The following is a 15722-nucleotide window of genomic DNA, read 5'->3' as shown; positions in this document are numbered from 1 at the left end:
GAACTCAAAGATCAGTTATAAAAATGATTTTTTTTTTACCATTTTCTAGACCTGGAATTGTTGCATGAGGGTTCTGGTGTCTCCATATAAAATGTTGTATGAGAGTTTCAGTGTCTCCATAAAATGACTTTTATTTTTAAAAGAACCATTTGTATCATAGGAAAAGAAGATGAATTCATGTTTGTTATATATTTTTAAAAGTTCTATTTATTTATTTGGAAGACAGAGTCACAAAGAGAGAGGGAGAATGAGCGAGAAATGGACCCCAAATGCTTGCTGGGGCTGGGCTGGGTCAAGCCAAAGCCAGGATCCAGGAGCTTCTTCTAGGTTGTTTATGTTGGTGCAGGCGTCCAGGCACTAGTCCATTCTCTGCTGCCTTCCCAAGTACCTTAGCAAGGAACTGGTTTGCTACAGGAACTAGTACCCATTTGTGATGCTGGCATTGCAGACAGCAATTTAGCCTGGTAGGCCACAACACTAGCCTGTTTGTTATATTTTTAAGTATTGCTATTTGCATAAGAAGACAAGTATGGCACCATGGTGTAGCGAACTAAGCCTCCACCTGCAACAGGGGCATCCCATATGGGCATGGGTAAGAGTCTTGGCTGCTCCACTTGAGATCCAGATCCCGGGTATGGCTTGCAAAGGCAGTGGATGATGGCCCAGGCGCTTGGGATTCTGCTCTTGTGTGGGAGACCTGAAAGAATCTTTTGACTCCTGGCTTTATTGACCTAGCCTCTGGCGTTTGTGACTGTTTGGAGAGTGATCCAGAGTATAGATGATCTCTGTCTCTCTCTGTCTGTCTCTCTGTAACTCTACCTTTCCAATCAAAAATAAATGAATCTTGAAAAAAATTTCAAAAAAGATATGTAACTTTAAAAAGCTAGATATTTTTAGCGAAGTCCCTTGATGTTTGTCATTAAATGTTCAGTTTGACCTTTGTCTTTTTGCCAATGTAAAGAAGTTGCTAACAGAAGTGGCGGAGCGTGGTTTTGCTCTCTAGGGAGATGTCAGGTTTCTGACTTGGTCTCAGGGTTCAGGGGGATGCTGTTACTCAGTAAGGAAGGAAATCCTTGGTTCACCAAGAAAAGAAGTTAACCTTTTTCTGTATTTTGGATGCACTTTGTATATGCCAACAAGCAAAGAAACACTGGAATGATTATGTAATGTTTTTGTTAGGCAAGGAGGTTTGTGTTAAAGATACATGTAGCTTATATTTTCAAGTTTGTTTTTTATGATAGAAAAATTTTTGGCAAAAATTTGAGAATTTTTCTTTGAGATTAAGTACACTAAGAAACAAATGATTACAGTCCTAGGAAGTGTTTTGTTTCATATGAAAGAGATATTCCTTAATGTTTATTTTAAAAAATGTTGGCCTTTAATCTCCCTTGGTTTGCATTTTTAAGGGCAAATTGGCTCTACAGCTGTTTGTAGCTTTACTGTCAGACAGACTTTGTTCTTCAAGAATAATTCATGTAAATAATGCAATACCTTTGAAACTCCCTGTGGAAAGTCAGAATTAATTTAAGGTAGAATTCTGACATGATAACTTCCAGATTATATTTGGAAATTGTCCCTGTTTTGATTATATTTTTTCTGTGTCCTTTACATTGTAAAACTTTTTTTCATTTAATTGGTTTTTTTTTCAGTGCTTTTTATAGAGAATACACTCTAGTGATTAGTTCATTCGGTATTTATTATATACCTCAGGGTATAGAATCCTGTGACAAATGTGAGCATAAATCCTTTTTTCGCTCTAAGATCTAGCAGTTCATTGTATTTGAGAGAGCAGATCGAAGCACATATATAGGTAAGTAACAGAAATCAAGTGCCTGTGTGGCCTTTTTTTTTTTAAGTTCAGAGAAGGTCTAGGTCAGTGTGAATGAGAATGACAAAACCTAAAATGGACTGTGAAGATTGTTTATATTTTTAAAAAAGATTTATTTTTACTTGAAGTATAGATTTTACATAGAGAGGAGAGAGGTGCACAGAGAGAAGTCTTGCATCTGCTGGTTTACTCCCCACATTGCTGAAATAGCTGACGTTGAGCCTCTCAAAACTTGCACCCAGGAGTTTTTCTGGGTCTCCCACAGGGGTGCAGGGGTCCAAAGACTTGAACAATCCTGTGTTGCTTTCCCAGGGACCTGGATTTGAGGTGGAGGGACTGGAACTAGAACCAGTGCCCATAAGGGATGCTGGTGCTCTCTGGCTGCAGATTACCCTGTTATGTCACCAGGCTGACTCTGATTGCTAGAATTTATTTTTTATTTTTTATTATTATTTCATTTTATGACACAGTTTCGTAGGCTCTGGGATTCCCCCAACCCCTCCCCAAATCCCACCCATATTGAATTCTTTCATATTGTTACTGTAATACAGTTCATAACCAGTCATGACTCCATCATTGTGGGCATGGACCATGCAGAGAGTCCAGTGTCTTATTGTCCAGATAAATTCAACAGTTTATTGGGAGACCATCGTTGGTCTGAAAGTAGAGCTGGCAGAATATCATCCCCTCCAATGAAAAGCCACTGCACAACTTCAACAACAGGAAGAAACATGGAAATTTACAACATCATGAAGTTAATTGACATGGTATTGAGTGACCAATATGTTAGAAAATGCAAGTTCTTAACCACATCCTGTAACTACTTCCTTGACATCTCAATTTTAGTTTATATACCACTGGCTGCTATAAACCTTAAAATGGTTATAGGGTATTATTCAGCTGTCTTGTGTCTATTTTCATTTTTATATTTAGCAGCTTATAGTATTCAAGCATGATTTTTACTGAACTTTGTGAATTTTGGGATAGTCCAAACAGGTTTATAACTCTAGCAAGCCATATGTTAACAATTGAGGAGCAGAACAGTTTTAGGAGGGATATGCAGAAAAATCTTCAATAACTAGTCATGTCCTACCTAGTAAGGTATATGGGAGTCCAAGCTGACTTTTTCCTGTCTGTTCTAAGCTTTCCTTATTGGTCTCAGTCTGTCTATCTGATCTAATTTTGGGGGGGGGGGGCTCCAAAGTGACTCTGATGGCCATTGCAAGAGAGGGTGGGGAGCCAAAATTGTAAGGACCAGAGAAAGTTCCTCTCCCGAGTCCCGAAGGAAGTTTACTGTTCTGTTTCTGAGGACTATTGCTCTAATGACATTAGATCCTGCGAGGAAGGATCTGGGCTTCTTCCATCCCATGTGGGAGATCCAATAGGGGGTGGGTGACCTGAGTTCTCAGCCTGTGAGGGCACTCCAGTTCCCCGTGATCTCTTTGGCAGTTGGGATGTAGTCCTTGGTGCCCATACTGATAGTTCTTGGTGAGGTAGCAGGAGTCTCTGGGGTTAGGATACGAGTCTCCAACTGTCCTCCTGTTCCATTCTGGGGTCCCCTCCTGCTCTGTGCATATGACCACCTGTAAGAGGCTGTCAGGATTGCTCTTGGATCCCACTGTATGTCTTTATAGTTTTTGCTGATATCTAATGCAGATTTGAGTCTGTTGTCTGTAAGTTACCTGTTACAATCTTGATAGATTATACTTAACATCTTCCTCACACACTCTAAGAAGATGGAAAATTTCTCTGCTCTCCCCTGACCCATTGTGGAATAACATAGGGTATTAAAAGCATATCAGGCTTTTCAGTGCTTTGATGGAGAGCATAAGCAGTCTGTCTCTCATTGATTATTGGTTCTTTGGTCACATCACAGTATCTTAACTGCATGTGATACAGGCTTTTTGAGGGTGTAATAATGTTACAATTTACAGGTACTATTTTTAGGATTGATATAATTTCATCTTAAATTAAGGCAAACATGTGGTATCTAACCTTTGGGGATTGGCTCATTTCCCTTAGCATAATGGTTTCCAATTGGGCCCATTTGGCCACTAAGAAATGCATTTCATGTTTTTAATGGCTGAGTAGTATTCCATGGAGTAGAGGAACCATAGCTTTCTTATCCAGTCTTCTGTTGATGAGCACTTTGGTTGCTTCCAAGTTTTTGCAATTATTGATTGTGATGCTATGAACATAAGGGTGCGTGTTGGTTTCTTGTGTAACAGGTGTTTTGGATAATATTCCTAGAAGTGCTATTGCTGGATCATATGGTATGCAGATTTCAGTATTTGAATATTTTCCATACTGATTTCCATAGAGGCTGTACCAACCTGCAACCCCACCAACAGTGGAGTAGGGTTCCATATTTCCCGCATCCTCACCAGCAAGTGTTGTTATTGGTTTTCGTATGTGAACCATTGTTACTGGCGTTAGTTAGTACCTCATTGATGTCTTAAATTGGATTTCCCATATTACCAGAAAGCTTGAGCATTTTTTCATGTTTGTTTGCCATTTGGATTTGTCCCTTTGTAAAGTGCCTGCCTATTTCCCGTGCCCATTTCTTGATTGGTTTGTTTGTTTTGTTGTTTTGGTTGTTCTGAAGATCTTTGTATATTCTGGAGATTAGCCCCCTATCACCTATATAGTGTGCAAAGATCTTCTCCCATTCTGTGGGTTGCTTTTTTACTTTGTTGATTGTTTCTTTTGCTGTAAGAAGCTTTTTAGTTTGATGTAATCCCATTTGTTTATTTTGGTCTTGATTGCTATTGTTTTTGGTGATTTTTTTTTTTTTTTTAGGAAATCAGGGCCTACACCTAAATCTTGCAGGGTGCTTCCAATATTTTCTTTCAAAAGTTTGAAGGTTTCTATATGTAGGTTTAGGTCTTTTATCCATTTCAATTTGATCTTAGTGTATGGTGAGAGATGTGGTCTAACTAACTTCTTGTTTCTGCAGGCTATCAACCAGTTGTCCCAACAGCATTTATTGAAGAGACCTTCCAATTTTCCTGGATTGTCATCTTTTTTTTTCAAAGATTATTTGGCTGTATCTGTGGGGATTCCCTTCTGCTGCTTCTATTCTACTCCATTGATCCTCCTCTATGCCTTTCTGCCAGTACCAGGCTGTTTTAATAATGACTGCCCTTTAGTATGTCCAGAGGTCTGAAAGTGTGATTTCCCCCCCGCCCCCATTTAGCTTCCTATTTTTCAGGATGGTTCTAGCTATTTGTGTTTTTTTTTGTGTTTCCAGATGAACTCTTGTATCATTTTTTCCAGTTCTATGAAGAATGTTTTGGGTAATTTGATTATGATTGCATTGAATGTATGTATTGCTTTTGGTAGTATGGACATTTGATGATACTGATTTTATCCATCCAGGAACATTGTATGTTTCTTCATTTTTTGAAGTCTTCAATTTCTTTTTAAAGTTTATTGTAGTTTTCTTCGAAGAGGTCTTCTACATTTTTAGTTAGGTTTATTTGTAAATACTTCATTTTCTTCTCTGTTATTTTGAACTGTACCATGCTGGTTAGATTTTTTCCATCTTGGGGCTGTTTGAACACACTATGACTATTGATTCTTGTTCATTTATTTTGTACCCTGCCTCTATACCAAACTCTCATATAAGTTCTAGCAGTCTCTGTATTGGGTCTCTTGGTTCTTCTATGTGTAGAATCATGTCATCTGTGGATAGTGATAGCTTGACTTCTTTGTTTCCCATTTGAATTCTTTTGATTTCTTTTTCTTGTCTTGTGGCCTCTACTAGTACTTCTGGTACTATGTTGAAAAGCAGTGGTGATAGTGGACATCCTTGTCTTGTTCCACATCTCAGTGGGAAGAGTTCCAATTTTTCTTCATTCAGTATGATGCAGGCGCTGGTTTTTCACATATTGCTTTGATTATGTTGTGGATTGTTCCTTCTATGCCTACCTTGTTTAGCGTTTTTAGCATGATGTGGTATTGAATTTTTTTTTTTTTTTTTTTTTTTTTTTTTAATTTTTTTATTAATTATTATGCATTATGTGACAGTTTCATATGCTCTGGGAATCCCCCCACCCCTCCCCACACCCCTCGGTATTGAATTTTGTCAAAAGCTTTTTCTGCGTCTATTGAGACTATTATATGATTTTTGTTCTTCAGTTTTTGGATGTGGTATATTACATTTATGGATTTATGAATGTTGAACCATCCCTGCATGCCCAAGCTGAATCCTGCTTGATCCGGATGAATGATCTGTCTGATGTGTTTTTGAATTCTATTGGCTAGGATTTTGTTGAGGATTGTAGCATCAATGTTCATCAGGGAGATCAGTCTATAGTTTTCCTTCTCTGTTAATTCTCTATCAGGTTTTGGAATTAAGGTGATGTTGGCTTCATAGAATGAGTTTGGCAGGGTTGCTTCCTTTTCTATTGTTTTGAAGAGTTTGTAGAGGATTGGGGTTAGCTCTGCTTGGAATGTTTTGTAAAATTCTGTAGTGAAACCATCTGGACCTGGGCTTTTCTTTGTTGGGAGATCTTTAATCACTGATTCAATCTCTGCCTCGGGTATAGGTTGATTCAGGTATTCTGTTGCCTCTTGGCTAAGTTTTGGTAGGTGGTGGGGGTCCAAGAACCTTTCTGTTTTCAGGTGGTCTTCTGATTTGTTGGAGTGCACTAGAATTTATTTTTAAAAGATATTTAAAAATTATTTTCCATTATACAGTTTTGAAGGAATAGGGGAGATGGTAAGGAAAGCAGTGATGAGGTTAACGTCTGCATAGGAAAGGAGCCAACCAGCCTCCCCTTTCTCAAGTTGAGCATAGTAGTAGAAGGTGACGTCTTTCCTGGGAAAGGCACATGCGGACATTGTATCTGGTGGAGAAAGTCATGGTCCAATAAAGATAAAATGGTTAAGAATAGGATTAGGTCAACATATCTGAAGGCCCATGGTCTAATGACTTAATCTTGCGAAAGTGCAGTTTTGTTCTGTGAAGCTGTGCCCATGTTGCTGTCCAGCTGGGAATGGGTCAGGAGTTGGAAGGTTGTCATGTGATGAAACAGATGAGATCCTCCTCATGGTGGATCTGTTCTCCTTTCAGCTGTTCTAGAGCAGCCTGCGAGCAGTGACTCTGAGTACTGCTTTGAAATATTTAAAAAATCATTAGCAATCACATTCTTTCACAGTGTTTTTATTTAATAAAAGCTTTTTTTTGGTGAAAAAATATTTCTGCCTGAGATACTGAGGTTTACTTTCATTTTCACTTACTCAGCTATTGCCAGTCTACCTTTTCGTCTTCTATTATCTCCCTATTTCTGTATTTTTTAATTCTATAATTTTTCTTGAGATAAATTAGGTGACATTGATTTTTACAGAGAATACAACATTAACCTTTATGATTTCCATTTGGTCTTCTAGCTCCTGTTAACCCACTGTGATTCCACCACCACTACTGGAAATCTTCATTAATATATTTGATTCATATATACTTAATGAAGAATTGGGACTGCACCAGGAATTTGTGAAGCTTTTTGTAGCTTTCTGGATAAGTTTAGTTTGTTAACTCAGTGCAAAAGGCTGCCAATTTTCAGTCCACATGTTTTTCAGATTTGCATTATTATTTTTTCTCCTTCAGGTGATCTGAACTATTTACACTTCCTTAGAATAGATTGTCCTCTTTTCTGCCTTTGACTTTTCCACATGTTTGCCTTCCTACTTTATCTAGCTATAACCTGGGTACCAGTTTTCTTTTCTTTATATTGTGCCTTTTTTATTGAAGGTTTATTTTTATTTGAAGAACAGGGATACACAGAAAAAGGAGAGATAGATCTTCCATTTTCACGCTCCTGCTGGCAGTCAGTGGTTGGAGCTGAGCTGATTGGAATCCAGGAGCTTCTAGGTCATTCATGTGGATGCAGGGCTTCAAGGCCTTGGAACATCCTCCATTGCTTTCCTAGGTCATAAGTAGGTAGCTGGATTGGAAGTGGAGCAGCCGGGACATGAATTGGCATCCGTGTGAGTTACCAGCACCTCAGGTGGAGCGTTGGTCTACTGTGACATGGCACCAGCCTTACATCTCATCTTATTTAAGATGTTTGTTTTATATTGTATCCAGGCAGCTCATGTAGCTAATGCGTCCCAGAATTCCTTTTTCCTTTTGGCTGCTGTTGGTGGTACACTCTTGCTTTATTATTGGTGTTTGGAGCTCTGGGACACAGTGAAGTTGTGGGAACACTGCTGTCACAGCTTGAGCAGTGGTTGAGATGTAACTAGGGAAAAGACATTGTTTCTTGTTTCCCCATTTCTTGCTTTTTCACAGAAGCATCACAAGTATGGCTAGACCAGACTTCAGCCATGTTTTGAACTAAATAAAGGGGCTTAAAATCTAGTATAGAAACACTTGAAATCAAGTTGAAATATAGTTTTCCACAAGGCAAGGGAAAGCAAGCAAGAAACTGAGTCCTTTGGAGAGTGGCTTTTGACTGCAGTCTGCAGGTGTGCCTCTGAGTGCCCCTTCCTAACTTGCTACCTTGGGAAACCCCATCTTCAATCTCAGGATTTCTTTTCCTCAGTGGCACATTTTTACAAGTTTGAAATGTGACTGCTGTTAACATCATCCATCGCAGCCTTTGACGCCATGTCTTGCAGCATGCTCAGAAGTTGGATCTCCTTTTAAGTCTTCCTACCAATGTCAATGTTAGAGATGCTTTTTGATTATTCTTGTCATTCTGTGACAGTGCCTCCATCACAAGCATACACTCAACACAAACCTCCCTAAAGATCAATTACATTTTACATGTATTAAATCACAGTTGATAGAGTAAAGAGAAGTATTTCTAAAATGTCCCCAAAGGCACTGTCTTATAATAATGAGAGCACTTCACTGTATGATATAGATTAGTAGGATAATGTTTCTCTGTTTCTGAATTGTCCTGTTATTCAAATTGAACCTTCATGACCCACTGTTTTTTCAACTTAATGTTTTATTTGTTATTATAATTTTAAAGATTTATTTTATATATTTGAAAGCAGAGTTAGAGAGGTAGGCAGAGACAGATCTTGTATCTGCTGTTGGTTCACTCCCTGAAATGGTTGCAGTGACCTGGGCTAGGCAAAGCCAAATCAAGAGGCAGGAGCTCTGTCCAAGTGTTTCAAGTAGGTTATGGGAGTACAGACACTTCGACCATCTTGGACTGCTTTCCCAGGAACATTAGCAGGGACTTGGAATGGGAGTGGAGCAGCTTGAGCCTGAACCAGTACCTTTGTAGGATGGTTGCAACGCAGGACGTAGCTTAAATTGCTGTGCCACAATTCTGGCCATCTGTTTATTGTTTTTGAGGTAATATTTTAAATTTATATTATAGTCAAAGGCATAATGCTCCATCAAATAAACAATTCAACAGATGAAAAGTAGAAAGACCCTTGTTCAGAAAAAATATATGAAAATGCTATACACCATAATCAAATGAAAAGATGTTCAGCTTCACTCACATACACTTAAGTTTAGAGTAGTCACAGATAATGAAAGCTATAGTTAGGTGTATGTAATTCGTAACAATTAACAAAGACTTAACAAACTTTGATCAAATACTATGTTTACAAAAAACCTGACCCATAAGTATTGTTTTAATTTTGTTTGTATAATTTTAGCTCCCACTTGTGATTGAAAATATTGACTTATTTTTTTAAAGAAAGAGGTTCAATGCTAAATCCTGGCAACTCACATGGCAAATACTGCTAAAAATCTACCTGAATGGATGGGGCATCTGGCCTAGCAGTTGCAGATTGTGATTCGGACACCATGTCTCCTTTGGGAGAGCTTGTGTTTGATGTCTGGCTCTTGCTGCCTGCTTTTGCAGATCCTGAGAGGCAGCAGTGGTGTTCCAGGTAATTGCATCCCCACCAACTGGGAAACATTGCTTGAATGTTTCGCTATTGGCCTTGACGTAGCTCCATCATGACTATTTTGGGCATTTGCAGTTCGACCAGTAGACAAAAATGCTTTCTCTCTCAACTAATTTAAAAAATCTAATTGAACTTTTGGTTCACCATTGTTCGTGAGGGTTATATTAAAATATTGTAAGGCAGTTATTGGCTGGCCCTCCTGTCAGTGGAGAAGGCTTTTGCTGTTCTTGTTCTATTGTTACATGTATCGTTTTCACTTGTCCTTTAATTGTCACATTCAAAAGCCTGTCAATATCATGTTGTTTAAGCATCTTTGGGTGGTCTTCTGGCAGTATGGCTTATCTTTATTATGACATTATTTCATAATAATCGATTTACTTGTCTGTTTTACTAACACATAAAATTTAACAAGTGATAGTGTTTACTGAATGGCAAAAGAATAGCAAAGCAAATTGGAATCTATTATCTTCTAGAATTTACTCTTTACCGTGGCAGTTCCTTCATTATTAAGCATAAGGTTTCATGGAGAGCCACTGTATTTTGTAGTGACTGCATTATGGCTTTTCCAGGTAAATTTCATTTTTGTTTCAAATTAGGTTTTCAGTTATAAGCAGCTTGATTATGCACAAAGAATCTGGGAGTTGCAAAGTCCAGTTCATGATCAGGACTTACTCCCAACACCAGGACTGCACTGTGTTTAGCCTTCTTTTGGGGAGTTAGGAAAGAAACTGGATTGAGAGGGCATGCTGTGAGTCAGTCCCTTCTTAGCTGAAAATGGCACACAGTCAGATGCTATTTGATGTATCATTAATTTAACCCCTTGCTTGTTTTGGCGAAAGCCAAGTCTTTTTATGCATAGGAAAACCTCTGTTGGCAGCGTTATTTCTATTTATTAGCAGGAAATAAAAGTTAGTGAGGAATGGAAGAGGAGAAATTGTGCAGAGAAAGCATGTTTTCTTTTCCTGGGCATGTGTATTTATGTACAAGTGTACAGGAAATTCATGAAGTACTCTTAAATGTATGTGTTCTGCTTTATGTGTAGCTTCTGTGTAAGAGGACTGAAAAATCAATGTGCACATTCAGATCAAGGCTGTTGGCTCACTGTTCCTGCAGCTCTAATTTTTGCGTATTTTAGAACATGGATCTCCTGAAGAGGAAGAAGTAGTCAGCCAAGATTTGTTTGCATTGTATAATGAGGAATTACTGAAGTGCTTTTTATTTCATCATAAATATTTAAACTCTCTTGCAGAAATTTCAAGAAATCGCAGAAAAAAATATGGAAAAATTGAACCGTCTTGAGAAGTCCCATGAACAGTTGGTTCTTGAAAACGCACACTTCAAAAGCCTGTTATCAAAGACTCAGAGGGAGCAGAGCTCCTTGCTGGCAGCCTGTGCCTTGATGGCTGGGGCCCTGTATCCTCTCTATAGCCGCTCCTGTGCCTTATCTACACAGAGAGACTTTCTCCAGGAGCAGGCCAACACCTTTGAATCATTCAAATTGGAAATAAGAATGCTAGCCCAGGCATTGTCCACCGTAGATGAAAAAAAACAAGAGGAAGCCAAGATGAAGAAAAAGCCATTCAAAGGGTCCATACGGCTATTTCGGAAAGGTGTTATTGTGATTTTGGCAGCAAACAGACTCAAGATCCTGGGCCAGTCTTGTGCCTCTCTTTTTACCTGGATGGAGAGTGTCAAAGAAGGCATAGGCATTTTAGTGTGTACAGGAGAGTCCAAAGACAAACATAAATTTCCAAGTAAGATAGTTTATGCTTTTGAAGACCTTAAGTTGTTTGTAAGTGAAATACAATATGCATATGCTTGGCCACTCCACAAAAACGTCAAAAAATTTTGTAACATGTCAAATCATGTGACATAGTCAAATGTATGCAAATACACATATGTATAGATAAATACATATGTGTATTTTATAAATGTACCCTTGATGCTTTATTGTGAACAGATTATAATGTAAAGTAGCAAATATGTTTTATTTCAGCATTTAACATTGTATTTAAATAATCTTTTTTCAGTGAAAGGAAGCCTTTATATAACATCTGTCTTAATTAAGTCAACCCAAAACTGCCTTATTTAAAATTATCAGTACAATTTATTTTTACCTTACATGAGTCAGTTGAGAATAATGAGAGCTAAAAATCTGAAGAATTGTATGAAAATGAGCAAAATACATATTTTCCAACTAATACTTGTTTTTTAATGCTTTGCTAGTCTGATGAAACAGTGGATTTACTTTTTAACCTTCAGAAAAGCAGACTATTAACTAAAGTAAATAAAGCCAAAGGAAAATTTTTCTCTTTTTTTCCTTTGGTGTCAGTGAACTGTTATGTATAAATTAGGTCAATCAAATCCAACATTTCTTGTAGATATTTCTGTACTAGGGCAATTTTCTGCATATGAGGTTTGATCCTTCTTAAATAGCTGACTACTGCTATGAATTTCAAATATGGCTTTTAGTAATTTTTGTAGCATTTCAGAAATGGATTTTTCTTGTGTTTGTGCAGAACATCAAAGGGAACAGCTACGTTGTTTACAGGCTCTCAGCTGGCTCACCAGTTCTGACCTTCTTGCTGCAATAATCAGTTCTATGGCTGAGTTACAAGAAGTCATTAGTAAAACAGGTACGGTTCCTTCTTTTATGTCCTTGCAAAATACAGTTAAAAGCAAATGTCCTGAATTTCTGTAGAGTACTAATTCAAATAAGGTATGTGGGAAGAAGATGTATTTGTTCTCTGTTTTATTCAGTCACAGAAAGATTATTAAATCTGCATTTAATGATGTAGTACATTAATGTGAGTTTTGATGGCTCATTTTGTCTTTCTTTATGGGGGAAATAAAGGATATTTGCTGGAGAAAAGAGCTAACTTTTCCCTCTTTATGCTGTAGTTTTTTAGTAGAAAGCTCATCATTATCCTTTTTATTAAGTAATGTATGTGATGTCCTTCAGATGTTCTGGCCTTCCATCAGGTCTGTACATTTCAGAAGCTCAGGTAATAACTGAACCAGTAGAAAATTTCCTCCTCTTGTTTGGTGATGTTTTTTATTTTTCCCAATTTGTTTTACAGTTAATTTCTGCCATGTGTGTGAAGCCACTTATTTTAAGTCATTTATTATTATTACTATTATGATTATGATTATTTTATGATACAGTTCCATAGGCTCCTGGTATTTCCCTGACTCCCTCCCCAAATCCCCTCTCCCCACACACTGATTTCCCGTTTATCATTACAATAGTATAGTTCTTCATAAATAGTCATAGTCCATCGTTATGGGCATGGACAATGGCAGAGATTCTAGATTCTATTGTCATCATAAATGTAATAATTTCATTGGGAGTCCATCTTTGATGTGGAAGTAGGGATGCATACTGTATTGTATCCTCACATCTGGATATAGTTTCCATTACAAAGTTACTGTATCTCACCTTAAATGAAAAGCCATAAAACGAAATCAACAACAGGAATAAAAATAGAAATTTACAATACCATGAAGTTAAATAATGTGCTACTGAATGACTAATGTATTGTTGAAGAACTGAAAAAAAAACCTTCTTGAAGAAGATGATGCTACTGTATGATCTATGAGTCAGTGAAGAATTTAATGAAAAAGTGTTTTGAAGAAATGAAACTAAAAACAAAAACATCAAAATCCATGAGATATAGTTTCCGCTGATTTTTGTTGGTGAAATGTATCTCTTCTAGACAACAAATAGATGGGTTTTGTTTTTTGATCCAGAGTACTAATCTATGATGTTTCATTGATGGGTTTAAGCTGTTTCCATGCAGAGTTAATATGAATAGGTGGTAATTTGGTCCTTTCATTTTAGCAATGGGTTGTGCATTGATTTAATCTTGTGTTGTTATTTTACTGCTCTTCCCATTTACCTTTAGTTTTGGTGGGTGCTATTCCTCTTCTCTGTCAAGAGAACATCATTAAGTATCCTTTGTAGGGCAGGTCTGGAAGAGGCATGTTCTTTAAGCTTTTCTTTACTGTGGAATAATATTTCATTTTCAAAGACAAAGGAAGCTTTGCTGGGTATGTTAATCTGGGCTGACAATTTTTTGCTTTTACAATCTAGAATATGTCGCTCCATTTTCTTCTGGCCTTTAGAGTTTCCTGTGAGAGATCAGCTGTGATTCTGATTGCCAATCCTTTATATGTCAATTGATTTTTTTTTCACAAGCGCATTTAAGGATCTTTTCCTTATATTCGATGGAAGAGAGCTTGATGATCATGTGTTGTGGTGAAGAGTTGGGAACTCCTGTTGGGAGTTCTGTACCCTTCGTGGATGTTGTCTCTGAAGCCTTTCTCCAGATTAGGGAAGTTTTAATTTATTATTTCATTGAATACATCTTTAAACTAAGCTTCTATTTCGGTGCCATCTGGAACTCCTGTAACTCTTAAATGGCCTTTTAATAGTGCCTCTTAATTCTTGAATACTCTGTTTTAGCTTGGCCCAGCTCCACTTCCAGCTTTTTGATTGTTTCACCGTTGTGGCAAGAAACATCTTCCAATTCTGAGATTCTTTCTTCTGCCTCATTCATTCTGTTATGGAGACTTTTCACTGAATGTTCATTTTGCTCCACTGTGTCTTTCATTTCTAATAATTTGGCTTGATTTTGTTTCAGTGTTGCTATTTCCTGTGTCACATACTTCTTGAATTCCTTGAACTTATGCATGTGCTTTTCGTTGTTGATAAGAAGCTTTAAAATGAGTTTTCTGTATTTTGTATCCCCCAATTCCTCAATGTATTCCTCAGTTAATTCTGAGGTTGGCAAAAGCTTTTGCTCCTTTGCAGGGGAGTCTTTAGTAATGTTCATTATGTCACTGTCTCTTCTTTTGCTTTTGGTCATTGTACTTCTGGTTAGCAGATTCTTTGCTTTAGGGCAGTTTTCTAAGCTGTGTCACCACAGGTGTACAATTTGATTTTACTTATTGTGTTTGGTACTTGGTTCTTTGTTTGCAGTCACTTGTGCCACTCCCTCCAGCAAGTTCTAGGTTGGGGCTATTATGTTAGATTTCCGCCATGGTCTCCATAGCTGCTGGCTATGAAGAGATTGAAGCTATGACTTATGAAGAGATTGTTTTTAGGTTTGTTATTGATGTTATTAAGCACTTGTATGCTTAATGTATTGCCAAGTCTTAGCTCCTGGGTCACCACTCTCCATCTCTTATGATGCTGTGCTGTGGCTGCACTGTTGTCTGTACAACCTTTCTCCCACTTCCAGTTCGAGTAGTTCCCAGGATTATGGATACACCAGATGTTCTAAATAGCTAGGTTGTTTTGGTGCTGATCTTGCTGGAACCTGCTGGTCGTTAGGTCTAAGGACATCCTAGCCTATTTTGACCTTTAGGGTGACAAAGTTGGTATTATTTTCGATGTGGGACCAGTACAATGCACTGAGCTGGAAGTGAGTTTGCTCCCAGCTCAGCACATGTGCATACCCTTTACCACACTGCACAAAATGCTGCCTGATAGGCTACTCGTTGAGATCTGGTTCTGCTGGCTATTAGGTTTGGGGATTACCTGGACCCATTTTGGGTGGAACCTTAGGATGCCACATTGTTGCAATGCACTGAACCAGAAAAGTTTGCTGCAGGCTCAGTGCATGTGCAGTCCCGTCCTACAACTTTGTCTCTGTATCTAAAATGGCAGCTAATGTGATTCTGGTGAGGGTTTGAACTGTGAGATCCACCCTGTTGCTGTACCACCTGTTTAGGATCTATCACTGTCTCTGCTCATGGTTGAATCAAACGAAGCAGCAGGATGGACAGTTCTTTGCCTGGGTCCATCTGCTGAGCTCCTGCTGACTTCCCCTTCTCACCTGGATGCTCTTGGGGCTCTGGCCACGAATGGAGTTCAGTTCACTTCTCACTGACTGCCACTGGGTTATCTGGTTGCTGCAACACCACTGTTGTCTCCACTGCTTTCCCATGTCAGTCAGTCTCCTCGTGCCCTGTGCTGTAGGCTTGTCTGCTCCTGTTTTCTGAAATGTGC

The 15722-nt window shown here is 38.2% G+C and overlaps 1 protein-coding gene across 6 annotated transcripts in view; it reads left to right on the top strand.

Moving 5' to 3' along the window:
• The window catches only part of CCDC171 (coiled-coil domain containing 171), a 304667-nt gene that overhangs the window by 127134 nt on the left and 161811 nt on the right, over positions 1–15722 (top strand). For all 6 annotated transcript variants that reach the window (XM_058672681.1, XM_058672678.1, XM_058672679.1 and 3 more), the window contains 2 exons: positions 10959–11463; positions 12229–12345. In XM_058672681.1, the coding sequence (XP_058528664.1) occupies positions 10959–11463; positions 12229–12345 (622 nt within the window). The remainder of the gene's footprint in view (positions 1–10958; positions 11464–12228; positions 12346–15722) is intronic.

The sequence above is a fragment of the Ochotona princeps genome, chromosome 14 (genome assembly GCF_030435755.1).
Source record: "Ochotona princeps isolate mOchPri1 chromosome 14, mOchPri1.hap1, whole genome shotgun sequence".
NCBI classification, from domain to species: Eukaryota; Metazoa; Chordata; class Mammalia; order Lagomorpha; family Ochotonidae; genus Ochotona; species Ochotona princeps.
Note: the sequence above shows the minus strand (reverse complement) of the source record. Positions and strands in the feature narration are given on the sequence as shown.